The following is a 26,738-nucleotide window of genomic DNA, read 5'->3' as shown; positions in this document are numbered from 1 at the left end:
GTTGCTTACAATAAAATTCCCCATCACAGCTAAGAGAAGATTCAAATGTTGCAGCCAGCTCCAGGATGGGACATGGGGTCCTGGGACCCCCCTGTGTCCATGCCATGGCCCTTGGGATCCTCTGCTCCTTGGTTCTGGGGTTGTTCCACCAGTGGGGTGGGCAGGGGGTCCGGTTCCCATTTTCCTTGGTTCCTGAGTGAAGCATTTCCCCCTGTGAACCATTTGGGATCCAGGTGTGACCCGCACAGATCTGGGCAGTGCTGGGCACTGTCCTCAGCTCTGCCATAGGGCCATCCTCCTGCAGCCACACGCAGCCAACCAGCCCAGCTCTCAGCCCCCAATGCTCAGCAGCCTCTGCACTCCCCAAAACACTCTTGAGGTGTTTGCCCTTGGGTTGACAGCACAGGGCACAGCACAGTGTCAGTGCTGGAGCAAGTCCCGCTCTGCTAAACATCCCCATTTGGAAAGCTGGGACCAGCTCTTATCACCCCGTGTCCCCCTGGTTTTGGGCTCCAACTCCTGAACACATCCAGGTGAGCTGGGGCAAAGCAGAGCAGTGATTTCCAGCCATGTGGCCCCAAACCAGGCAGCCCAGAGCTCCTTCCATCACTTTCTCCAGGTTCCTTGCCTTCAAGGAGCCCTGATGTGGAGGAGCTCGTTTTGGGGAAGGAAGGGTTAAGTGGGAGCTCTGTGCTTTCCAGCTGGATCCCAGCCTGCGGATTACCTTCAGCCTGCAGATCTGCTGCCTGGGGCCCGTGGTTGTGTCCCAGGGCTTCTCCCTTCCTCCTGCAGACACGATGCTGGCCCCAACATCAGGCTTGGCTGCAGACATCTCTGCTCGAGTGGAAAAGCTGAGCCCTGTCTGCTTCCCTTGGTTCAAGCGCCCCCCATTCCACACACTTTCCATAAGCTAAACCCACACTGGGGTTTCCTCAGGAGCACCTCCTCCTTTAGATCCCATCCCACCAGCAGTTCCCATGGGGAGCAGAAGCCCCACAAGTTCACTGTCTTCCATGGGGAGAAGCTCTGGGTACAAGAGGGCAGGTGCTGGGCTCCCACCTCCTCCGTGGGGCTGCTCCACATCCCAACATCTCCTCCTCTTCCTCCCGTGGGGCTGAAGGACCCACTCCCCACCCCAGCATCCCGGAGAGGAGCAGAATGGACGCCCCATGGCTGCAGCCAAAACCCAGTGCCATGGTATCGCTCTCACTTCTTGCAACCAGGAATCTTTCTTTCTTTTCCCTGTTTCCTCCACCTTTGCTCTTTGTTGGACATTTTCCCCATCAGTGTTGAACAACTGGCATTAATCAGAGCCCAACCCACGCCAGGTGCCTCAGGCTGATGGCAAGCTAGTCCCAAAGCAATTACAGGCATGAGAAAATCCCAAATCTCCCAGCATCTCCCAGCTTGGTCATGTGCAGGGTGTGAGAGGCAACCCGTGCACACTCAGCTCATGATGACACCAAATCATCCCAGAAAACAAAACTGCTGTCAGCACGGACGTGTCAGCGGGGTCAGCAGCTCGGAGAGGAAGATAGGAAATGACAGAGAGGTGAGAAGGACGCCAAACCTTTTCCTCGTGGAACTGCTCAGCTGTGTGCCAAGGGGTGCTGTGGGGTGTGTGGGCAGGATGGGTGCTGCTGGAGGGGTCACAGATTGCATCCACTGGGCTGGGTGCTGCTCAGAGCAGGGACGTCTGCTTGGGGTTTGCAGGGGGGGGTCGTGGATCCTGCTGGTGGTGATGAAGAGGGGATGGGCAGAAAGAAAATGCAGCTCCCAGGGCTGCGTGCAGGGCTTGTGGTGGGGCTCTCTGGGGAAGCACAGGCAGGGGGATGCGGGGATGCAGCACCCAGTGACACCAATACCCACCCTGATCCCCCATGGAGGTGAGGACCCTCCCCCCATCCCCCCAAGATGCTTTCCCTTTGCTCCACAACCGTCACCCTGGGGAGGTGCAGACAGAGAAGTGGAGCAATCCCAGGAGCTGGAATTACCAGCCCTCCTCCCACTTTGGGCAGGCTGTAATTAGGACGCACACATAACGAGTTCTGGTGAAGTTGGGGTGCAGCCTGCAGTGAGGTCCTGGGTTTCACCAGGCTCCTCCCTCAGCTCTGGGGACCCGCATATAGCAGAGAGAGCTCAGCAGCACCCACATCACTGCCAGAGAGCTGAGATGCTGCGAAGCACCGGGGTGATGAAGGCCTTCATCCTCTTCCTCGGGGTGGGAATGGCCTTGGGCTGTGAGTACCAGAGCTTCTGCGTGGGGAGGGGGCTGCACTGGGCTGAAGGAAGGGGGGATTTGGGGAGTGGGGAGCTCAGGTGCACCAGATGATCGGAATGGGGTCGGATCCTTCCCAAAGAGTGGGGGATATTTCCATGCTGGAGGGTTTCCCTGGGGTTTCTGCTGGTGATGGAGTGGGGGCTGTCCTTCTCTTGGCTGGGTTTGGGCATGCTGCTGTGCTCTCCTCCTGCAAACCCACCTTCCCTCTGCTCCTTCATCCTGGGGGAGCACTGAGGGTGATTTCTCCACTTCCTTACCCACAAACCTCCTTCTTGCTGCTGGATCAGGGTGGTGGAGCCCAGCGGTTGCGAGGCACGACACGAATTTGGGTGTTTTGCCCATGTCAAGCACCAGCCAAAGCTCCCAGAGAGCACAACTCAGCCACACAGCCACACCAGCACAGCTCCAGCGCTCAGACTGGAAGCACACTGGGATGCCCTGGGGCTCCCAGCACCCCGGGCTCTCACCTGGCTTCACCTTGAGCCAGCTCACACCTCGGGCAGTGTGAAAGCTGTCATCACCTCCCTGTGCATCACCAGAACTGCCGGCAGCTTCCAGAGCTGCGAGCATCCTGGGTCAACAGGGCAGCACCTGTGGGACAGGTCTGGTGGGAGCGGGTTTGGTCACCCCATCGGTCACACAAGAGGTGCTTGTGGAGCTCAGGGACCATCCTGGCAGCTGTTGGTTATGTTGTTGATGAGTTAGAGGGCTCAGCCCCGCTCTGTGTGGCCAGGAGCTGCATGCAATGCAATGCACATGAAAAAAAAGGGTTTGAGAGATGGGGCAGAGCAGGGCTCAAAGGCTGCATGGGCAGGGATGGCTGCTGCAATAAGGAGCATCTGAGCATCGTGCTTTTGGCTCTGCTCATCGACACGCTGCACGTGATGAGCTGCTGCCATTGCTGCATTCTTGCATGAAGTGTGGACCTGTGGTCTGTCCTCGAGTAAAGGAGTTTCATCACCATTCTGATGCTGTGAGCTGTACCTGACGCTCCAGAAGCAGGCAGCTCAACCCAGGATGAGCAGTGAGGAATTTTGCAAGGCCAAGGGGTGAGAGGAGCTGCTTCCACATTGGGCTGCCCGTGAGGAGTCACCACATTCTCATCCTGATTAATGACCCTCATTAGGAAGCACAGCTCTGGCTGAGGAGCTGAAGAGCTGTTTGGCTCCGTACAGGCAGAGTATCCACTGATCTTGGCACAAGCTCAGTGCAGACTCCATCGTTGTTTTGGGGCCATTCTGAGGATTTGGCTGCTAAAACCACATCTGTCCTCAACTTGCCTCATTTGGCAACCATAGGGAGAGGATTCTGCTGGGGGAGGGCAGGAAGCTTGAGTCGTGTGTAGGGGAGTGATGGGTCAGAGATGAGGGCAGAAGGATGAGCCCAGGTCCTTCCACACAGATCCCCAGCATCCTTTGAGCACAGAATCCCCTGGGCACAGCATCCCCTGGGCACAGCATCCTATGGGAACAGCATTTGGGCACAGCATCCCATGGGCACAGTATCCCATGGGCACAGCATCCTTTGGGCACAGCATCCTTTGGGCACAGCATTGCACAGCTGCTGTGCTGAGCACTGCAGGACACATCCCTCTCCTCCTGACCTCCTCCAGCACTGCCAGCTCTCCCTTTGGTTCCTCTCCCCAAAGAGTTCCAGCAGCTCTAACATAACCATGAAGAGTTGCAGGCTGCCCTATAGCTGTATTTAGGTTCAAACCTGGTGAGCAGGCATCCTCCTGCAGCCATCCCACTGCAGGGAAAAATCTGGAATGCTGCAGCTCTTCTTGCACCTGAGCCTTGGAAGGGAATGGCCGATGCTGAGCTCTCTCTGAAGGCTCTGTGCAGCTCCCAGCCCTGCTGAGCTGCAGTGCATCCCAGTGCTGGGCTTTGCCATAACATGCTCAGGGAACTTCTCAGTGCTGACCCACGCGTGGGCAGTTCCTGCCTTGTGCAATCCCCCCAGGGCTGCAGCTGGAAAACGAGCCTGGATGTGTCATTCGGGCTGACAGATCCCCACTGCTGCCTTGGGAGTGAGAGGGATGGAAACAAGACGGGGATTGCTGCTGCTCATCCCCACTGGGGCTCCAAACCTGCTCAGCTGGGTGACCTGGGGGCAGATGGAGCAGCACTCACCTCAAACCACTGGATGAGACAAAGTAGAACCATGGGCAAATCTCCCCCAGGAGCATCCCAGGAAGCCAAGCAGCACTTAGCAGTGCCCAAATGGGGCTGCTGAGCAAAGAAATTCTTCCCTCCCACCACCACCTGTAGTTTGGCAGCTTCAAAAAGCAGAACTGGGGCGAAACGCACGACGACTGAGCAATGAATGTGGTTGGAGGGAGAAATCACTCAGTGCAACACTCAGAGGTCACAGCAATGGGTTTGCCAATGTTGTCTCCCACCTTGGTGCCATACAGCACCCTGCGAGTGCCCCTTGTCCTTTTGGGGCACGACGTCAGCACCACTCATAGCACAGCTTGGGGCTCTGCTCTAATTTTAGGTGTGTAATGGAGATGCATGATGCACGGATGGTATAAATAGCTCAGGAAGGAGTCCCAAGTTTTCATTGCAAATTGCAAATAAAGGCGTCTGGAATGTGGTGCTCCTCTGGGCAAGGGCTGAGACGGGCATTAATGGGTGAATCAGGGCAGGAATGAATGAAGGAGCCACGACGGTCCTTCCTGGTGCCAAGTGACTGCGATGTCCCTGTGGCTGAATGACCGCAGAGAAGTTGTCCTGAGGACTCATCTGACCCAAACCCAACTCATCCATCCCAAATGTTCCCGAGTAGCTCCAGCCTCGGAGCTTGGTCCATTTTGCTCTGCCAAAGTGAGGAGGGAATGGTGCCGGAGTGCACAGCCAGCACTCTGGGCACTGGGATGCTGCAGATTGAGGGGCTCCTCAGCCCCACAGTAGCCAGAGTTCCTCTTCTCCCCCCCTGGACACCCCCAGTGTGGCTGTCCCCATGCTGTCCCATTGTCCCCACGCTGTCCCTTTGTCCCCACGCTGTCCACCAGGACCCAGAAGGAAGATCCGCTCCCGGATTTGGGTCTGGATGGAGCAGGGCTGCCGGCCCGCCCCACAGAACCACACTGTTGTTCCTCTCCCCCAAAGCCCTGTACACGGACCCCGACTCCTGCAGGGGACGCTGCGAGGAACCCTACAGCCACGAAGATGAGTGCCACTGTGACGCCGACTGCCAGAGCCGCAACAGCTGCTGCTGGGATTACCTGGAGCACTGCGGGGCGGGTGAGCATGGATGGGTGGGCAGCACCCAGTAATGGGGTGCAGAGGGCTGAATGCACCCACCTGCGCTGCTTTGCAGCTGGGTGCACGGTCCTGGGCACAGCTCCTTCACCCTGAGCTCTTCTCTTGGCTCCGTGCAGGTGAGGAAGCGGTGCACAGACGTGCTGAAGGTGAGCAGCATCACCCCATAGGGATTGCGGGGAGCAGCATCACACCTGAAGGCTTTTACCCAAAAAGGGAGGGCTTGGTGCTGGCTGGGAGCACCCCTCCATGCTCCGGGGTCATGCCATGCCCCCCAGCACCCATCTCTCTCCTCAGAGCACTTCTCCAGCAGCCACGATGCCATCAGCGATGAGGAGCTGCTCCACGTTTCCGAGCAGCTCTATGGGGCGGATCACAACAAGGCTCAACCCAACGACATCGCCATCAACCCACAGCACCGGGCTGCCCCCGACCAAACGGGGCTCCAGAAGGATCTCTCCCCCGAGCCGTGAGTGTGTTTCATCAGTGCGTGGCCAGGAGGTTGGGTTGGATGGTCTTAAAGGGCTTTTCCAGCCCATAGTGGTTCTATGGTTCCAAGGGGATGCCGTGGTCAGGACCCGAACACCTGGGTTGGGAGGAGGATGGTTTTCACATGGGATCTCTACTCATAGAGCTGTAGAATCATGGAATCATTCAGGTTGGAAAAGACCTCCAAGATCTCGAGGTCCAACCCCAGCCCATCCCCCCGTGCCCACTGACCGCGTCCCCAAGTGCCACATCCTTGCCATTCCTTGTCCCCTCCTGGGTTGGTGGCCCCACCACCGCCCTGGGCGGTCCATGCCAATGCATTACCACTCTTTTGGAGAAGAAATTGTTCGTAATATCCAACGTGGAGCTTCCCTGGTGCAACCTAAGGCCGTCACCTCTCATCCCATCCTCACTCCAACCTCCTTTCAGGGCGCTGTTGAGAGCAATAATGTCATCCCTGATCCTCCCTTCTCGAGACTGAGCCATCCCAGTCCCCATCAGATTTGTGCTCCAGACCCCTCCCAGCTCCATTCCCCTCTCTGGACACATTCCAGCACCTCCACGTCTTTCCTGGTGGTTTTTATGACCCAAGTGCTGCACTTGGTCTTATTGAACCTCATTCCATTGACTTCAACCCACGGATTCAGCCCACCCAGACCCCTCTGTAGGACCTCCCTACCCCTCTCCTCCCCAACTCAGGTCCCACTGTCTCCCAGGCTCTATGCATACGTCAACGAGAAGCTCTTCTCCAAACCCACCTACGCCAGCTTCATCCGTTTGCTGGACAACTACCAGCGGGCAACGGGCCGTGAGGAGGAGGTGACGGCCGAGGAGCTGCAGGAGCAGAACGTCTTCCTCCAGGAGGTGATGAAGACAGAGCTCATGAAGAAACTTTTTGCTTTCCTCCATAAAAAAAGTGAGCGTGGATCAAGGCCGGGGCTGGCCGCGATGGGGTCCGTGTGCTGATCTAGCAGCTCCTTCCCTCCGCATGCAGATCGTTACGGCTCCGAGGAGGAATTCCTGCAGGATCTGAAGGAGATGTGGTTTGGGCTCTACTCCCGAGGTGATGGAGAGAAGGACTCCAGCGGCTTCGAGCACGTCTTCTCAGGTGGACTGCACCCCAGGAGGGTGGGGAATGTGGGGCGGCTCCTTGGGGTCCTGGGTGGGGGATTTGGGTTGGGTTGGGGGCAGCACCGTGGAGCAGAGCTGGGATCTGGGGCGTTCGGCCTCATCTGAGCACATCCCTCGTTTAGGGGGGCAAAGCTGGGGGATTTGGGGTGGGGTGCCCAGCTCACCTCGATTCTCCTTTGCGTTTAGGGGAGATTAAAAAAGGGAAAGTGAGTGGATTTCACAACTGGATCCGCTTCTACCTCCTGGAAAAGCAGGGACTGGTCAACTACTTCAGCCACAACTTTGATGGGCCGGTGAGCCATCCTATGGAGCGATGTAGGATTTGGGCAGGGAGTGCTGACCCCCCTCCATCAGCTGCATCCCTAGGAGGGAAACAAAGACCCCCAGGATGTGGGGCAGAGTTACTCAGCCTGCTACATCCCCAATAGGGACCTTGGGATGGAAGCAGGGTGGGCAGGTCTCACTGCAATGGGCGAATGGGGCAGATGTGGGGCTGGGAGTGCGCTGCTTGGGGTGCAGCCAGGCTTTGCACGGGATCCTGGAGGATCTCATTCCCAAACTCCCTTCTGCTGCTTCCAGTGGGACGCCTACCCTGATGTACTGGGGCTGCAGTTCAGCTGGGACGGCTTCTACAAGGAGGTGGGCTCTGCATTCATTGGCTGCAGCCCCGAGTTTGAGTTTGGCATCTACACGTTGTGCTTCATTGCTCGACCTGGGAGGGCGTAAGTACTGCATCCGTCCGTCTGTCCGTCCTCTGGCCACGGTGCCAGCGGTGTCCTCCTGTCCCCATTCTGGATTTGGGAAACCCTATGGAACAGCTGAGCCAGGTCCCACTGTCCTCAGCTTTGGGGTGGGGTTGGGGACGTGGGGACACCCTATGGAGGTGATGGGGTGGAGCAGAGCTGTGTGTCCCCACAGATGTCACCTGAGCTTGGGTGGCCATGGCGTCAGCATCCAGACCTACACCTGGACCAAGTCCACCTACGGCCACGGCAAGAAATACATCGCTACTGCCTACATCATCTCACCCTGAGCCCACCCACATCCCGGCCAGGAGGAATGGGGCTTCTGCAGCCCCTCTGCTCCGGGGCCATGGGCTGCCCCACAGTACGGCCCCCCATATGGGGCAGGACTGGTCCTGCCCTGGGAGACGGATGGCCACAGGACTGGTGTGGAGCAGGGCAGCCCATGTGGAGGCTGTGGGGGGATGGAGGTGGCAGCCCCGGTGCCATCGAGTGTGGCATTGCCTGCTGGCAGCAGGAGAGCCGGGGGGCTGTGAGGGATTTGCAGTGGACAGAAGCAACCTCAAGTGGAATAAATACTGATGCTGGAAGGGAATGCGTTCAGTTCCTCACTGCTGTGGGTCAGGGTGGGTTCGGGGGCCTCTGTGCTGCTCATTCATCCGGAACAGCACCCCAAAAATTGTCCCCCCTCCACTTCTCCTTCTCCCAGCCCTGTAGCCAGCTGGGTGCTAACAGGCTAATTCCTGCCCCAAGGAATTGCCCCACTGGGGCCCTCTGAGCTGCTGTGTCCCTCAAGCTGTGTCCCTGAGGCTGTGTCCTCCCCCCGAGGACCATCATAGGGGAAATGGGGGCTGCCTGCACTGAAGCCCAGCTGAACTCTCCCCAGAGACCCCCAGCTCTCCCCAGTGCCCCCCAGCACAGAGCACAAACCCGGGAGCCCCGTGTGCAGCTTGTCCAAAGGAGACGACACCCATCGTAACTCCATCCCCCAGATCCCACAAAGTCCTCACACTCTGGGGGTGACAAAGACCCCAAAACTCTGCTGAGCCCCCTCAAAGCCCTCCTCCCCGTGCTCAGCCCCACACGTACACCCTCTCCTCCTCTCCTGAGGATTTCGGGTGCCACCAGCAGCAGGGCAACTTTATGTGTGTATATGTGTGCGTCCCACCCTATTTACATCCCCCCCCCCCCTATTTACATCCTCCTCCCTTCCCCCCTTTTGCACGGGGTCCCAGGGTGGGGATGCTGCTCTGGCGGGCAGCGCTGCTGAGATTGGAGCTTCCCGACAGATGGCGGCTGCAACAGTTCCTGGCGGAGGGCTGGGCGTCCCCGCGCCATCTGCCAGGGGTCACAGGTGACCCCCAAACCCCGCCGAAGGGGGAGGGGGGCATGCCAGAGCGTGATTTATAGGGATGCACTGGGGAGCGTGTCGGGGGGTGGGGGGCGGGACGGGTGGGTGCAGGGTTGGAGGGGGTGCATCTCTCTCTTTCCCCAGCTCTGTGCCATGCAGCCAGGCGCATGCAGCAGCCCAGGAGCTGCGGGGGGGATGCTCTCCTGCTGGGGTGGGTTTGCAGGGGGCAGATTGCACAGGGCAGAGCACATGGGGATGATGATGCCCCGCGTATCTGCTTGCTGGAGCCGCCCTAAAGCTTTCTGGCGGAGCTATCAAGGCAGCTGGTGGCGGCTGCTTGTCGCAGGGCTGCCCTGGCACAGCACCCAGCTCCTCCTCCCCAACCCCATCCTCCACGTGCCCACCTCAGATATCCTCCCCATGATGCCCAACTGCCCTTTCCTGTCCATCCAGAAGGATCCCAGCACCACGGAGGGTGCAGCTCTGCCCTTTGCAGCTGCAGGGCACCCAGGGCTGATTCCTCTGCAGCCATTTCTGGGGTGAATGGAGGCAAAACCCCAGCAGGAACAGCTCACCCACCTCGCTCCCATTCTGCTGCGATGGGGATGGGATGAAGTGCTGAGAGATGCTTGGGGGATGCTGGGGAGCTTTTATTTACTTTGGCTGCATCCAGAAGGACGTTCCCTCATTGCTGCAGGCTCTGGAGGTGCAAGAAGGAAGGAGGAGGGCATGTTCCTGGGAATCAGCTTGGGCTGGAAGCTGGCAGCCAGGACCTGAAGGCTGCAGGTAACACCCAGCAGCAGAGCACAGCCAGAGGGTCAGTGTGGGCACAGTCCCTGCTCCAGCCTCGACCCACAGCATCCACAGGGACGTGGCCAAGGACCTTGAAGATCCTTTGGGGTCCGGCACCCTGTGCACTGCTGGAAGGGACCCTAAGACCTTCCCCAGGGTCACTCCATCCCTCCCCGTCTCCCTGTCCTGGGGACAGACTCTGCAGAGAGGAGAGGAACCCCCAGAAAGTGTCGGGAAATGAAACAAAACAAGCGGAGAAGAAAGGGAAGGGCAGAAGCGGGGCGGAGAGGAGGGGCAGGTGTCAGCAAGCTGCCTCCAGCCATCTGTTGCCAGCTTGGGGACTCGGGGCCCCCCCCCAGAGCTGCGTCTGATGGGGATGATGCTCAATCTCGGGGGGGACACGCGGCCACATCCCCCACCTGAGCGCAGTCGGGGATGTGGGGCTGAGAGGGAGTGTGGGGGAGGCGGGGGGCTGCACCCAGGAGGAACGGGGCTGTCCCCGCGGTGCCCCACAGAAACTCGCCTGGCAGATGTGCCCCCTCCTACAGTCAGGGTTATGCGAGGCGAGGTGAGAGAGCAGCCCTGAAACGTGGCTTTGGGGGATGTGCAAAGGTGATGGGCATCGTGCAGAGGGGCTGCGGGATGCGGTGAGCACCTCTATGCAGGGCACCACGTCTGCATCCCCAAATTATTCCCCTGGGTAAGCTGAGTGGCTCCAAAGGTGGGCAAGAGACCCCCAGAAAGGTTCTCATCCTCAGGGATGACAGTGGCATGGGTCTGCCCCACACCCCATGGGTCTGACCCGCACCCCATGGGTCACCCCTACACCTCACAACCAGACCCTGGGTGCCACACCGTCCCCACGGGAGCTTTGCAGAGTGAGGATGAGGAGGGTCCCATCTCCCCACGAGCCCTGTGTGTGTGTGTGACATCCTAATCCCAGAGGCCGCGGGGAGTGGGACGCTGAGTGGAGGCTCTAATCCCCTTCCGTAAGCGATACGGCCCTAAATGCCCCGATGGGACTCCGACCACATCTGGTCACACAGCCCACGGGGCTGCCCTGCACGGCGCTGCGCTAAGAGGATGAGGATGCAGAGGGGGACAGGATAAACCATTTACGCCGCGGGCGCTGTTCTCTCGGCGGCGATCAGATGTCGGAGCTGCGGCTCCATCTGGGCACGCGGCACCTCGGAGGCCCCCTTCCTCGCTTCGTGTCCCGTGCAAAGAGCCCCACGTCATGCAGCCACCTGCCGTCCTGCTCCCTATGCTCGGTGCTGTGGCAGAAATGCCCCCCAGCAGCCCCCCGCCCTTCCAGCGCCAACCCTGCGCTCCGCCCTGCGCTGCAACGCTCGGCTCTGCGCCAAGGAGGGAGATGCTGTCCCGAGGACGGGGAGAGCAGGAGGGGGTTCAGAAAGCTGCTACCCCTGCCCTGAGTGGAGGAAATGACCCCAGATAAGCTCAGGTGCTCCTCGAGCATCCTAGAACAGACCCGGTGGCTGTGCTCCGTTCTCCCCGCGTTCGTTTGGGGATGTGGGTGTGGGGCTGAATCCTGCTGCCAGGCTCCGGTCACCACGAATCCTCCTTTCACAGCTCATGTTTCCCTCTGGGCTGCGAACCCAGAGCCCCTCCTGAGGGGGCATTGCTGGCAGCTGGGCTGGGGGCTGTGCTCAGCGCCGGGTTAACGAGCGCAGCCCCACAGCGCGGCCGTTAGCACATATGGGCACGTGAGCGGGGAGCGACGCGTGCCGGGATCCTGGAGGCGTTCGGTCAGAGCTCCCTCTTCTCCATCACTTCTCACAGCTGCAGACTCCGTTCCAGTGCGAGGGCAGTGATGGTCCAACTACGGAGATGCTCAGAGCCACCCCCCCTGCATCCCCCTGCATCCCTTCTTCATCCCCCACGTGTCCTTCTTGCCTCCCCCTGCATCCCCCCTACATCTTTCCTGCATTCCCCCTGCATCCCCTCTGCATCCCCCATGTGCCCCTCCTACATCCCTCCTGCACCCCTCCTGCATCATCCCTGCATCCCCCCTCCACCTCCCATTCACTCCCCATAGCATCNCAGACACGTTGATGGGATGTTGCTGCTGACCCACAGCTGTCTGCAGCCGTTGCAGAGCCACACAGGGCCACAGCAGTTGCCATGAGCTGTGACCAACGGCCAAGGCTGACTGTGTCCCCTCTCCCCATGTCCCCCCACCCCCCCCCGGTGAGGGACACCCCGTGGGGACGCGGAGCAGCCAACTGTTCCCCGCTGAGGCCGGCGGGCCGCAGCCCTGGCTAATCCAATCCATCAGGGGGGTAATGAGCTATGAAAGTGCGGATTCAATTAAGGGGGATTGCGACGGAAGGCAGAGGCCGGTGGCAGACGGAGAAAGGAGAGCTCTCCCCTCTGAAAGGGTCCATCTGTGCCGCCGGGTCCCGTCTTTGTGCTCCCTGAAAGGGACAGCGGTGCACAAAAGCGGCCGCTGAGGCTGCGGTGCTCCCCATTTCCCTGGGGGGGGAGAGGGGGGGGGAAACTGAGGCACGGAGGGGCGAAGGAAGCAGCACCAGGTTGGGTTTGGGGAGCAGAACGCATGGCCCTATGGATGCATGCTGGTTTGTGGGTGCTTTCTATTTCCTCTTGGAGCTGGGGGTCCCTTGGTGGGTTCTCCGTGGCCCCAGTGCCCCAGTGAGCCCCCAAGCTCTGTGCTTTGCCCCCTACATTGAAGCTCAGTGCCTCAGTTTCCCCATCTGGGTGGGGGATGCACCCAGGAGTGCGTGCAAAGCCTTCAGTTCCAACCTCCCCTCAGCTCCGTGCATCCCTGTGGGATTCCACAAGCCTAGAAACCCCCCCCCCTCTTTTTCCTTTCCCCCCCCCTCGGGGGGCTCTTCATCAGAGAGCCGCCCCCTGATTGCGACCTGGGGGGGAGGGGGGGGGATTGGGATGGGGACGAGTTTAAAGACAGGATTATTCCTGTACAAATTCTGATTAAACCGTCCCCAAGCCCTCCTGCTACAAGATTAAGCGGAGCTCTAATCTAGCCCGAGCAGCAAGACTTCGTCAATAACTCCAAATCTCTCTGCTGTTAGTTTATCTGGTGGGGATTAAGCAGGGAGGTCCCTGAACTTGTATTATAATAGTATTTTTGCAAACAAAAAGAAAGAAAAAGGGGAAAAAAAGGAACGTGTGCTGGGAGCCAGTACTGCCTCGCAGCCAGGGCTGGGGCTGCCCTGTCCGTGTTGCTCTATGGGGAGCACAGAGCTGAGCCCTGGTGGCACCCAAAAAATGTCTTTTGTGGCCCAAGCATGAGATCTGAGTGCCCCATATCAGGGTGCGAGGTGGGGTTTGGTCCCTCCTCATCCTGCACACCCATCCAGAGCACCTCGAGGTCAGACAGCCTCACCAGGGCCAGGGAAAGGCCACGCTGACCGCTGGCAGGGATGTTCCCTGAGGTGCCAGGTGGACCCGTGGCATCTTCAGAGCTCCCTGGATCCCGTGGCAGGCTGTTCCCCACTCTCAGTGGGGCTGGGAACGGTGGCTGTGCTGGGATGGCCCTGGGGTGTGGGGTGTTCTGGAGATGGGGGATGTTCTGGAGATATGTGATGCTACAGAGATAGGGGATGATTTGGAGACGTGGGATGCTCCATAGATGCTGAATGTTCTGGAGATGCGGGGTGCTCCGGAGATGTTCGGAAATGTGGGATGCTCCAGATGTAGGATGTGGGATTTCCTTGGGAAGTGGGTTGGCCCTGGGATGTGGGGTGTTCTGGAGGTAGATGTGGAATGCTCCAGAGGTATGGAATCCTCCAGAGATGCGGGATGCTCCAGAGATGCTGAATGTTCTGGAGGTATGGAATGCTCCAGAGATGTGGGATGTTCCAGACACAGGATGTAGGATTGCTCCTGGGATTGGCCCTAGGATGTGGGGTGTTCTGGAGATGAGGGATGTTCTGGAGACATGGGATGCTCCAGAGATGATGAATATTTTGGAGACACGGAACGCTTTGTTGCTGTGAGATGCTCTGGAGATGTCCGGAGATGTGGGATACTCCAGAGATGTGGGATGCTCTGGAGATGTGGGACACTCCAGATGCAGGATGGATGGAGCAGATGCCGGGGGAACGCCGGCCCTAATCCCCTGGCCCCGGCCCCGCTGCGTAAACACTCTGTACAGCTTTGCAAACAGATTGAAGCACGGCTGATCTGGAGCGCAGCATGGAGCTTAGGGGCTTCCTGGAGCCAGCGCTGGGATTTAGGTGAATTCTCCACTCTGTGCTGTGGGATGGGGGGCCTGGCCCAGCTCAGTGGGGCTGTGGGGATATGGGGAGGGGGCTGGCTCTGCCCCGGTCTCCTGGCCCCCAGTAGGGCATGGGGAGAGGTAACAACGAGTGAGTGTGGGGTTGGAGAGTGCTGCCCTGAGGAGATATGGGTAGTTTCCATGCCCTCAGACCAATGGGAATGAGGTTGCTCAGGGGGTGATCTGATCCCAAACCCCTCTGCCTTTACCTCCTTTGCATCTGCGGGCATCCTCCACCATTTGGGGACACGTCTGCAACTCAGATCCTGGGCAGAGGGGATCGAGGGGCTCTACCCAAACCCACGTCCATCTCCAGCACCATGGAAGGAAGAGCTGCTCCCTGAGACTGTGCCAAGGATGGGTTGGGTGTTGTGCCACGCGTGTACCCATGGTCCCAGCTTTGCACCACCCCATTTTAACCCCATTTAACCTAATTGATGCTGAGCAGACGTCCCAGCACACCCCACATCCCCAGCTGCTGTCCTCAGTGCCACCACGGTGTCCCCTTGGGGACCACGCACAGCTCCTCACCCATGGGACCACGCTGACCAGCAAGAAAGCGAGCTGCCAAAATCTGCTGTCCCCTCCCCGGGGGGGGGGAAAGACGATTAACTCGAGAACCAGCAGTCTGATATTTCGGCTTAGTGGGAAAATCCTCGTGGTTTCCCAAGCTGGCCACATTAGGAGCTCAGTGGCTCACGGCGTTATCAGATTACAAACAATATCAGAATTACAGCTTTTAAAGCCGGGTTTTACAGAGGCTTAGAAATTATACAGCCACCCCATAGGGGGAAGAGGGGCGATTTGGGGGTGGGACCCTCCGGGAGCACCCAAAGGAGCACCCAAAGGATCTCCCTGCTGCATACCCAGGGGTGGTTGTCACATAGGATCGTGTCTGTTTGGCTGTGTGCGCGCATGCATGCGCATAGGTGTGTGCATGCATGAACACGTGTGTGCATGCACATGCATAGGTGTGTACATGCGTGTACATGTCTGCCACGACCCAGGACCACAGGTTTGTGGGTCTGCGCACACGTGCATCTGTATGTGTGCAACACACAGCAGTGCAGGAGGCTGCGAGTGTGCGCGCACACGTACACACACACACGTGCCCACACCCCTGCCTACATGCAGATCCGTGTGTCACTGTGTTACAAAACGTGTGCATAATTTCTGCACCCGCACCGGGAAGGTCATCCTCACCTCTGCAAGCACCCCATGTGTGCGCTGCTCCATCCCAGCTGTGCACCCCCACGCCCGCCCATGTCCCCCTCTGAGCTGGGGGCGTAGGGGATCCCCCATCACACGTCCCCCATCCCTTTGCAGAGAAGCTGCAGCTGCGGGCGCCCCCGGAGAGCCCCTCACCGTGCACAGCTTCCAGGGATGTGACACTCAGTGGCTCCCATTGGGCTCAGCGCAGCAGCCGGCGTGGGGCTGGGGGGGACAGGGAGGCCCAGAGCTGCATGGGGACACGTGGCACAGCCCCACACTGGGGAATGGAGGGAGGAGATGTCCCCATGGCAGCCAGGAACTGCTCCAGGTTTTGGGGACAGCTGTGGGGCACGGGGCTGTGGGAGAAATGCGCTGAGCATCAGTGCAATGCACACCCCGAGGGCGGATGGGGAGAGGAGGGGGGGGCTGGGAGACTTGTGCATGCACACCTGTGTGTGCTCACGAGTGAGTGTGTGCAGATCTGTATGGGAGAGTGCAAGAGGACCCATGCAAAGTGCTGCCTGCACGTGGGGTGTGCGTGGGCAGGTCTGTGCGCGACCCTACATGCGTGTGGATGTGCACACGAGTGTGAGCGTGGCTGTGCTGAGCACCCTATGAGCACCCCAGTGCAGGTGACAAGGGGCAAAGCCCTGGGGCAGAGCTGGGGGTCAGATGCCACCGCCCTCACCCCTCCATCACCACCCCCCATGGGGACCCTCCTGGGCCCATCCTCACCCCAGCAGCACCCAGAGCCCCTCACCCCATTGTTATCCCCCCTGGGGACCCTTCTGGGCCCATCCTCACCCCAGCAGCACCCAGAGCCCCTCACCCCATTGTTATCCCCCCTGGGGACCCTCTTGAGCCCATCCTCACCCCAGCCCACCCCCCACTCAAAAGGACCCCCCCCCCCAAACCCAACACTTCCACCGTTCGGGATCACACCTCCCATACCGGTCCCCCCATCACCACGCTGACAGGGAAAGCGACAGCCCCAGGGCGATGCTGCTTCAAACAAGACCACAACTTTATTATTTGAGCTAAAAACCCAATTCTGCTTTCTTTACAAAAGGATAAACATTTTCTCTCCGTACAAAAGGGATCTGGAGGGATGGGGGGTTGGTGGACAGGGACCTCCAAATTCCTACCTCGATACAGAACACCTCTGTATGACGGCGAGGTTTGGCCAGCCGGGCTCACCAGGCCAATGGGATTTCAAAAATAGCGGCCTGGATTTTCACGAAGAACACAAAGTATTGCATAGCCTTCAAAGTTATTGCTCACGGAAATAATCAGGGATGAGCTGGGAGCTGCTGGGCACCGTCCAAAGGACAAGAAGTATCAGCATTAAATACAGAGCTCACCGTGATGATGAGTAACCCTGGGGTTGGGGGCTGGGATTACTCAGTGGAAAACGGATCGTCGGGGCAGGGGGAAAATAAATTAAATAAATAATGGCTAATAAATAATCCCAGAGTGGCAGAAAGCACGATGTGAACCCCCCAGCAACGCACCGGGATGGAGATGGGAAAGGAGGAAGGGAGGAGGGGGGGGCAAGGAAATAAATCATCTGCACCCCGAGTAAATAATAAATAAAAGAGGGGAAGAAGAAGATGCACTTCTTTGGGCTGGATGTCTTCAGGTACAGCCAGGGTCGGGGCTCAGCCCAGGGATGGGCACCCATGAAGGCATCACATCTGTGCGCCCGCGATCCCAACCGAGGGACCACAAGTGAGGAGTGGAGCTCAGGAGGAGGATGAAGTCCTAAAATGATCCTCAAGGGGAGGATGGAGTCCTAAAATGATCCTCAAGGGGAGGATGGAGTCCTAAAATGATGCTCAGGAGGAGGATGGAGTCCTAAAATGATGCTCAGGAGGAGGATGGAGTCCTAAAATGATGCTCAGCAGTTTCCCACCTGACCCCACGATGCCATCACTCTGGTTGCATCTCTTATAGAAAGAGCCCCACACTGCGGCTGATCTCTCTGCCCCAAGAGTCTGTGTCTACCTCCGTTGCTCCCTGAGGTTGGGATGGAGCTGAGGACGGTGTGAGCCTGGATGGTGGGGTTCTCTGTTGAGTGGGGAGCATCGTGGAGGAAAAATCCCATTGGATTCTGCAGGCAATCCTGAGAGCCCATGGGGGAACCGCAGCACCAGTGGGGGGTGGGGAAGGGACACGGGCTGGAGCCCACCTGGTGCAGGACACATCACACACAGCATCCCACTACCCAAGGATGGAGCTGGGGCCATGTGGTAAACCAGAGATGTGGAGTAGGATCCCGTGGAGCAAAGTTGGAAAGCGCTGTGGGGCAAAGGCTCCTCCACGAGCATCACTGGGGGATGGGGAATGGGGATACGACCTCCAGGCTCTTCCATCCCAAATGGGTTCAGCTTCTGGGGGAGAAGACCCACAGATACAATCACTCCTCAGAGCTGGTTCTGCTTCTAAACCCACATCCCCCCACGGAAAGGTGTGATGTTCAGTGCAGGTGTGGGACTCCGCAGTGCTCTCAGGAAGGGTTCGCATGGCTCCTGGGGGTGGCTCTGAACAGCAGCACGGTGACACGAGTGGGAGGGGACAGGAGGGCCATGGGGACGTCCCATGGGGATGCTCAGGAGTCCACCACACTGCCCCACAGCAGTGATTTCCTCACAAAAGAGCTCCTCAACGTGGCCGATCTCTGTGCCAAGAGTTTGGCTCCGACCCCGCTTTACTACTCGTTGAAGATGGCATTGAGCTGAGGCCCGGCCACGTGGTGAGGGTAGGACTCATAGCTCATGTCTATGGGGATCTCATAGCGGGGCACTGCGTTTTGGAAGTGGGTGGGATGTCCGTGTGCCCCCGCCAGGCTGACCGAAGGGTAGTGAGCCATGAAGGCGTAAGGCTTATCCAGGTCTGGAGAGCCGTCCTGCTTCAAGGAGAAGTTCCCACTGATGCTCAGGGGCGGCGTGAGGGGACCCTCGTACGGGGGAGTGGTGCAGTCGGGGGGGTTCCCAAAAGAAGCATCCACCAAACTCTTGAAGGCGGGGGGCTTTAGGTGCAGCAGGTGGGTTTCCATCGAGCCGTAGGGCGGGCTGGGCAGCCCCGGGGACTGGTAGGTGAAGGAGTGGCTGGAAATGGCCGACTCGCACCCGGGGGTCTTCTCCTCGTGCTTCTCCAGGAATAAGGTCTGCGGCCCCAGCTGCAGGCAGCCGGCCACCAGGTTGCTGGTGGGCTGGGATAAACCTTTGCAGAGCATTTCCACGAAGTTCTTCCCTTCCGGAGTCTGCCCCGTTTCGAGCACCTCAGACAGAGCCCAGATGTAATTCCTGGCCAACCTCAACGTCTCGATCTTGGACAGCTTCTGGGTTTTGGAGTAGCAGGGCATCACCCTCCGCAGGTTGTCCAGGGCATCGTTCAGTCCGTGCATCCGTGTGCGCTCCCGAGCGTTGGCTTTCACCCGCCGAGCCCTGAACCTCTCCAACCTGGCCTTGGTCATCTTCTTCTTCTTTGGTCCTCTTCTCTTCGGCTTCTCCCCATCATCCTCTTCCTCCTCTTCCTCCTCAATGCTGTCGTGCTCTTCGTTCAAGCCCGGCACCAACCCGAAAGGTCCTTGCCTGCCGTTCTCTGCCTTCAGCTCATCCTTAGAGCTCAGCGCATCGTCCATCCAGCCCTGGCTGCCCACCAGCTCTGCCATTTCCTTGGGCTTGGTGTATGCCTTCGTCATCTCTCAGCTCTGCAACGAGGGCACAGGAGACGTTAACCAAATCCAGCAGGAACACAGAGTCCATGAGGAACTAAAATCAGCCCCCCAGAGGTACCGACTGCTTTCTGCCCACCAGTGGTACCTACAGCATCTGTCTGTCTGTCTCTACAATTACCTCCAGTGGGTTTTACGGTGGAGTCGCTGCTGCAGTATGGGGCACGCAGCACCCCAAGCACGATTTTCCCTAAAAGGTTGAGTTTTGGACAACATTAAGGGGCAGTAATCAGCTCTCCGTCTCCCATCCAACACACTGCACCGGGAGCCAAGGAAGAATTTTCCTAGGGGCTTTTCTTAGGAACTCAACTTACGTGAGGTTATTTGGGGTTATTTGGGGTTACTCTCACCCATGAGTTTGGCTTGGAGCCTGACCTCCCCATCTCCTCCAACCTGAGCACGTTTTATCGGCACATCCTTTACCTCTGCCCTAAGAGCCCAGCCGTGGTTTCACGTCCATCAGCCCCGCAGATCCTGTCACCGTGCCCGACTCATTTAATAAAGCTTAACATCTAAGCAGCTTTGCTGAAAGTGCGCTGCCCAAGCCCTGGGTCCACCACCCCACCCACCCCACGTGGAAAATCCCACTTTTAATACGAGAGGTGGGGCCGGCAGGCTGGATTAGGGTGTTAATTACTGCGCACGGCCACCGTATCCCAGGAGGACCACGTGGCCCCAATTAACTCTCAGGTGGAGCAGTAGGATAGGAGACCATCAGATGCTTTGAAATCTGGTGAGGGGAGGTGCCGATGGAACATCTGGCTGGGATGGAGCTGGTCCTGCCTGCATCCTGGTGGGACCACCAGCAAAGCGTTGGGGCTGTGAGCCCCAGCGCTGCTCTCTGTGCCCCTTTGGAGAAGGGAAATGGTTTCCAATTTGCAGTTTTAGAGACTTTGCTCTCTTTTATTCCTGCAGAATATTAAAAATAAAAAAAAAAAAGTAGACGAGGAGGGAAGTGCCTGATGAAGTCATTGTGGTTGCTTCCCAGTTTGTCAAAGAGGAGAAGGAGAACTGGGAGCCCATTGTGGAAAGGGAACCCTTCCAGCCTGTTTTGTTTGGATACCTTTGGTTTTGGATGTCTCCATCCCATATTATCTGAACCAAACACCAAACAAAACCCACTGCAGGAGCAAGCCTGTTCAAACTAAACCTCAATCTCCAATTTGCAACGGCTCAGCTCTCCTGTGTGCTCCTCGCTCTCTCATTGTGTTCCCAGGCACTGAGCTCTCACCCCAAAATAAGAGGGTTCCACTCCTACTCCATTCCTGCAGGACCAGGAATTGGATTTCAGCCCTTGCTCCCAAGAGTTCAGGACAAAGAAGTGCACAGCCCCTAGAGTGAAGACCCTGACCCCAAACGGGACCACCCAAAGCAGAAGAAATCCTGGGGAAAAGGGTCCTGGGAGAATGCTGGTGTGAAAACCAGGCACAAAACGGAAACTCATCACAGATCAGGGCAGGAGGAACAAAACACCCACGGGAGGAGCACGAAAATTAGAATTTACTCAACAGCCCTGTGCTGCATCCTGCCCAGGAACTCATCAGGATGTGGTCCAGCTGTACACAAACACAGCCTGCAGAAAACTCAGCAGCTCCCATTGAGAGATGCTGCTCCTTCAGCCCCAGCGTGGCCATGGGATGGCCGTGGGAGCACCGTTGTCACCGAGTCCAGGACCCAGGAGCTCCTGCAGCCCCAATCCCACTCTTGGTCTCACTCTCGGTCCCAGTCCCCTCCTCAGCCAAGCAGGGACAGAGAAGAGGGGATGCAGTGGATTTTGGAGGAGGGAAATCTGCTCAAGGGCATCCCTGCACCCCTGAAAAGGTGAAGGGAAGATGAGGGTGCTTTCATCCATTAAATTCAGCCTGGCCTCGGGATGCAGCACTGCAGGTGGGGATGGGGGAGAGTTTGTGGGCCCCTATCCGAGAGCTGAGGAACAAAAGCCGTCGGCTGGGGCACATCCCCTCACCTCCATCACCTGCAGCACAAGCATCTGCTCAGCCCCGACGTGATGGGGGGGTCCCAGTCCGGCTCTGGGGCCTCAGCTGGGAGGCAGAGAGACCGGGGAGGGGGGGACCAGCTGGGGCCGCGCACTCCCGGGTGCTGCCTTGGGGCAGATGGCGGTAACCGCCCCGCTGTCCCGCCGTCGGGGACGCACGGAGCCGGGCGCGGAGCCCCCATCGGAGGGGTCGTGGTGTTCCCGGGGGTCCCGGTCCGCCCTTACCTGGGCACCGGAGCGATTTCCCCGCTGTCACTCGCTCATGCTGGCTGCAGCCTCGGAGGTGCGGACGGCACCGGCAGCGCTCGGCTCCGCTCTCGGGGCGGTTTTGAGAGCTCCTCGTTGCCCGCGGCTCCTGCAGTGCCGCCGCTCCCCCGTGACTCCTCCTCCGGGGGGAGGTGACCGATCCCGGCTCCTCCCGCTGCCCGACGGAGCCCCGACGGCAAAGCACGGGTGGGGTGGGTGCTCCGGGGTGGGCACCCCGAGCGACCCCGGGTGGGTGCGCCTCGGATGGGGATGAGAATGGGTTCCTCAGGATGGACATCACTGGGTGGGCACCTCCAGGTGAGCAGCCTCAGATGGGTACCCTCGGATGGGCACCCCTCGATTGGAACCCGTGGATGGACACCTCCAGGTGGGTAACCCAAGGTGAGCATCCTCAGGTGAGCACCTGCTGGATGGGCACCTCCTGGATGAGCTCCTTTGGATGAGTGACCCTGAATGGGCATCTCCAGATAGGCACTATGGGGTAAATATCCCCATATGAACACCCCCAGATCAGCACCTCTGGAAAGACACCCTTCGATGGGTACCCTGAGATGAACAGCCTCAGATGAACGACACCAGATGGGCACTGTGGGACGGGCACCCCCAGAAAAGCACCCTGGGATGAGCAACCCCAGATGAGCACCTTTGGATGGGCACCATTGGATGAGGACCCCCAGATGGGTACCCCTCTATCAGCACCCCCCGGATGGGTACCCCATTATGGGTACCCCCAGATGGGACCCCCAGATGGGCACCCCTCTATGGGTACCCCTGGATGAGCACCACTGGATGAGCACCCCTGGATGGGCACCCTCAGATGGGCACCCCACTATGGGTACTCCTGGATGGGCACCACTGGATGGGTACCCCCAGATGAGTACCCCTCTATGTGAACCCCCGGATGGGCACCCTCAGATGGGCACCCCGCTATGGGTACTCCTGGAAGGGCACCACTGGACATCCTCCCCAGTTTCCCAGCACCAGGACAGTCCTCTCTCCACAGAGAGATTCCCATCCAGCAGAGCACAGCCTTGGGTGCTGCTGGCTCTGCCCCAGGTGCTCGGGACGGCACGGCGGCTGCGTCTCCCTCCTGATTGTAATGAGAGTGCAAGGGGGAGTAATTAATTGCTGGTGTGGCCAGAAGGGGCCCGTCTGAGATTACTGCTGTCAGACAAGAGAAGGGGCCCAGGGCTCCTGCCTCCAGGTCTGGCTCTGGGCAGTGGGAGGGGGCAATGGAGAAAAAGTAGAATAGATTAATTAAGGAAGAGAGAGATGGGGAGCCTTGCATGGAGCAGAGCAGGGCTGGCCCCAGTCTCTACCTGGGACAGATGCTGCCTTCTCCACCATCAGTTTCCCTCTTTCCCAGTGCTCACCAGTACAGACCACACAGCTGTTGGTTTCCTTATTCATCCCCTGATTGCTGAACCTATCACTCACCTCCTCTGCCCAGAGGGATGCAGACACCCAGGTAAGAGGCTGAGCTCCCGCTCAGCATGGGAGGTGAAAGGAGGAACTGCAGTGGCACCCCAAATCCACCCCCTATGCCCATGCCCACCATCCCCATGCTCATCCCATCCCATTCCCTATCCATCTCATCCCATCCCATCCCCATCCTATTCCATCCTATCCCATCTCCATCCCCATCCCATCCTATCCCATCTCCATCCCCATCCCATCCCATCCTATTCCATCCCATCCATTTCCACCCCCATCCCATCCCCATTCCTGTCCCCATCCTATCTCTATCCTATCCCATCTCTATCCCCATCCCCACCCCATCCCATCCCATCCCACCCCATCTTCATCCCCATCCCATCTCCAACCCCACCCCTGCTGACCATCACTACATGGGGCTCTCCCAGCACACGCCTCCACGGAGGACCCTTCACACTCATTTAGAGCTCTCACAATCACATCCTTGGCAGCCTGGGATTACGGGGAATACTAATTAATTCATTAGTGGCTTCATGGCTTACTTCCCAGCGCCGGGCCGGGCCGGTCAGGGCGTTGGGGGGAAACAGATTGCAGCCAATAAATCTGCCTGTTGCTACACCGTCCCCTCCCTGACAGATGGCTCCAACAGGTTCGGATGCACAAAAGGGACAGCGGACCACGCTGGGGGGACACGGCCACATCCCCACACATGGAGACAACGGTGGCCCCCCAAGCTTGGGAGCACGGCTGACCCCCGGATCCGGGCAGGGCGCTTTGTCTGCTGCCTTTCAGCGCCGCTCCGGGGCCGTCCACGTGCCGTACGTTAATCCCATTGTGAGGGGGCTTTGCATCTGTTCGGGGTTACGGCGGCTCGGAGCCCCCCCCCCCCCGGGATCTCTCGTGCAAGATGTTCCCCTTCCCGCTCCACTGGCAGTGAGCCCACGGGAGGGCTGGGATGGGGGATTGGATGTAGGGAGGGTGGTGAGGGCTGCGATGGGATTGGAGACCCTCGTATCCCGAGTGGGTGATGCTCTGCTGGGAGTTCCCACTGATAACATGGGGCTGCGGGAGCACTGGGAGGAGAGGAGCTGCCCCATGGCAAAGCGCAGCGATGCTTGGGCTGCCTGCAGCCAATCTATGGCCAGCTGTCCTCCCCCAGAGCCCCACAGCCCTGCGTGTCCTCCTGTACACAGTGTGCCTTCCCATTCCCTCCATCCATTCATGGCATCTTCCACACCCCCAAGGTTTCTTCTGTCCCCTCACAGCGATATCCTCTGCTTCATGATGTCCTCCATCCCTTCACGGCCATATCCATCCCCCCAGCTGTCCTGCACTCCCCCCCAGCTCTCCTCCATCCCTCCATTTACCCCATCTCCCCCCCNCCCCTCCCATCACCCATGCACTCTCCCCACCACCCAATATCCATCCCCACATCTCCGTTCCCCAGGCATCAATGTCAGAGCTTGGCACGATGCGTCCCCATCCCACTGCACATCCCATCCCCGTGCCTCGGTTTCCCTCCGCTGCAGCCCAGCAGGAACAGATTCCCCCACCCCGACGACACCTGGAGGCAGCAGGTCCATTTCCACATCACCCCATCTGTTGGTGGCACTGGAGATGTCCCCCACCCCAGTGCCACCCCCTGACCCCTTCCCATTCCCATCCTCTGCTGGGACACCTCCCCCCAGTGCTCCTTCTCAGGTGCCCCCACCCCTGCACTGTGGTGAAGCCACAGCCCCGCAGGATCCTATTTGTGGGGTTGGGGGATTTGGGGGACACCTGGAGCTGCACAATGCGCTGAAAAGGACCGGGGGCTGCATTTGGGGTTCGGCAGGGAGAGGGGGATGCCAGCATCCCACAGCTCAGAGCAGAGCACACTGAGTAAAGGGGAGGACAAAAGCCCCCGCGTGCCCAAACCACGGACCAGCCTCGGTCCCGGCACTTCTCTCCATCCCATAATCTGATCCCCTCTGCAGGGCCGTGGCCTGGAAGGGAGAGTAATTGCCAGAGTAAATATTGTGAAAGCACACGGCTGCCCCGGCCCCGCTGCCCATCGCCCGGGCTGGAATTCCTGGGCCAGTTCGGAAACGCAATTACCGCCTATTAACGGGGTCTAATTTAATCCTGACAGCTGCGCCGAGGCAGCCTGATTTGCATGACATTGGGGAATGCAATTAAAGTGAAATCAGGGCTGGGGAGCCCGGCTGGGCTGTGGCAAAGGGGGAACAGCCCCGGCCGGCGCTCACTGACCCGTGTTTGTCACATTGAGCGATGGTGGCACCGGGGACTGGGGCGGTGGGGAGGGGGGGGAGATGAGCTGTGTGACAAAGGGGTCCCCAAGGGCTCGGCCATGGGGGTCTCTCCAGTCCCAGTGTGGGTCTGGGGGCTGTCGCAGCACGGTGGCAGTGAGAAGGGATCATCTGCGTCCCTTGGGAAGTGTTCCCGTGTCGGGGATGCTCATCCCAAGAGCTCCTGGAGATGAGGATGCAAGGACGAGGAGAACCCACACCCGTGGGCACGCAAACCCTCGTGCAGGAGTTGCTGAGTCCTTTCGCGTGGCTCCCCGCCTCAGTTTCCCCCACCGTGCACCGAACGGCCCCCGTAGGGCGGGCAGGAGAGGCTGGGATGGCTGGGACGCTGCCCGCGGGCTCAGATGGGGTCTGGAGGCACAGATGGGCTCAGCACCCAGCACTGCTGTCCCCGGGGAGTGACCCCCTGTGCAGCACACGGGGCGCAGGGCCAGCACACGCTCTGGCTCGCTCCACTCTTGGCTGCCTGCAAGACGCCTGATGGCACAGCTGGGAAATCCCAGCTTCGCTCCCCGTCGCCCGCGGCCCCGCGGAGCTGGCAGGGATGCTGGGCATCATCCCGAGCTGCTGAGCCCCTGAGAGAGGGGTTGGGGACGTCCCCAAGCGGGGGTTGTCCCCGTTAGGAGCAGACACAGCGCACGTAGGGGGCGGTGAGTGACACCCGTGGTCCCACTCAGCGTGGGGGAGGGCAGAACCCCATCCCCGCAATGGGAGCCCCAGAAAGGGTGTTGCTGCTGGGGGGAGCAGTCGGTGCTCATCCCGGCCCCGTGCCAGCCTGCTTTGCATCTCAATGCACCTCCGAAGTCCATCCGTTCGGCGGAGGGGATGCGGGGCCGCGAGCTCCGACATCTGCTCGTAGCAGCACAGGCGCTGCTTCCATCCCCTCTCCTTTGCTCCCGAAGTGGGGGCACAGCCCAGGCTCCATCCCCCCCAGTTGCTCCTCTTCCTATCTCCAAACCCTCCCCTGGATGCTCAGCACATGGCGTTTACCCCCCATCTTTCCCCTTCCGTCCAGAAATGTTTTTAATTTTGCTCCGCACGACCCGATGCTCCAAAGCTCCCGGTGTCCCAGCACTCACAGTCACCACCGCATCCCCGTGGAGCATCACCCGGTTGTGTGCAGCCTGCGGGAGCTGTGAGTTCAGAGCATCGGCACCCGACTTGGGATCAGCGTGGGGAACCCAGGCAGTGCGCTGCCCCATAGGAAAAGGAACCCCAAGGCACGCACTGCAAAGTTCCGAGCGGTGCCGGCTGTGTGAGCTGGATGCGCATCCCCGAGCGGGAGCTGACATCTGCTGGTAAGAACACTCAACAGCCCTCTGGGTGTCCGTGTCCCGCGGCTGGATGCTCTCCATCCCAGGATTGGGGCACCGGTGCGAACTGGGGGCACTGGGAGCTGCTGGGCGCTGAGGTCCCCAAGCTGGAGAGGTCGTGTAATCCTGAGCACCGCCT

General features: G+C 59.3%; 2 protein-coding genes across 2 annotated transcripts; one reads left to right on the top strand and one right to left on the bottom strand.

Moving 5' to 3' along the window:
• The first annotated feature begins 129 nt into the window (after positions 1 to 129).
• On the top strand, positions 130 to 8,482 carry ENDOU (endonuclease, poly(U) specific). Its single transcript, XM_010728422.3, has 9 exons — positions 130 to 2,240; positions 5,395 to 5,529; positions 5,667 to 5,696; positions 5,845 to 6,016; positions 6,753 to 6,952; positions 7,031 to 7,144; positions 7,354 to 7,460; positions 7,747 to 7,889; positions 8,086 to 8,482. The coding sequence occupies exons 1-9, from the start codon at positions 2,174 to 2,176 to the stop codon at positions 8,198 to 8,200; spliced, it is 1,083 nt and encodes a 360-aa protein (XP_010726724.1). The 5' UTR covers positions 130 to 2,173; the 3' UTR covers positions 8,201 to 8,482.
• Positions 8,483 to 16,555: 8,073 nt separating this feature from the next.
• NEUROD4 (neuronal differentiation 4) lies at positions 16,556 to 21,585 on the bottom strand. Its single transcript, XM_010728423.2, has 2 exons — positions 21,502 to 21,585; positions 16,556 to 19,256 (listed from the first exon to the last, which is right to left on the bottom strand). Exon 2 carries the CDS (start codon positions 19,245 to 19,247, stop codon positions 18,255 to 18,257), a length of 993 nt encoding a protein of 330 aa, XP_010726725.1. The 5' UTR covers positions 19,248 to 19,256; positions 21,502 to 21,585; the 3' UTR covers positions 16,556 to 18,254.
• Positions 21,586 to 26,738: the final 5,153 nt, after the last annotated feature.

The sequence above is a fragment of the Meleagris gallopavo genome, unplaced genomic scaffold (assembly GCF_000146605.3).
Source record: "Meleagris gallopavo isolate NT-WF06-2002-E0010 breed Aviagen turkey brand Nicholas breeding stock unplaced genomic scaffold, Turkey_5.1 ChrUn_random_7180001957721, whole genome shotgun sequence".
NCBI lineage: Eukaryota > Metazoa > Chordata > Aves > Galliformes > Phasianidae > Meleagris > Meleagris gallopavo.
The sequence above is the reverse complement of the archived record's forward strand: the minus strand, read 5'-3'. Positions and strand labels throughout refer to the sequence as shown.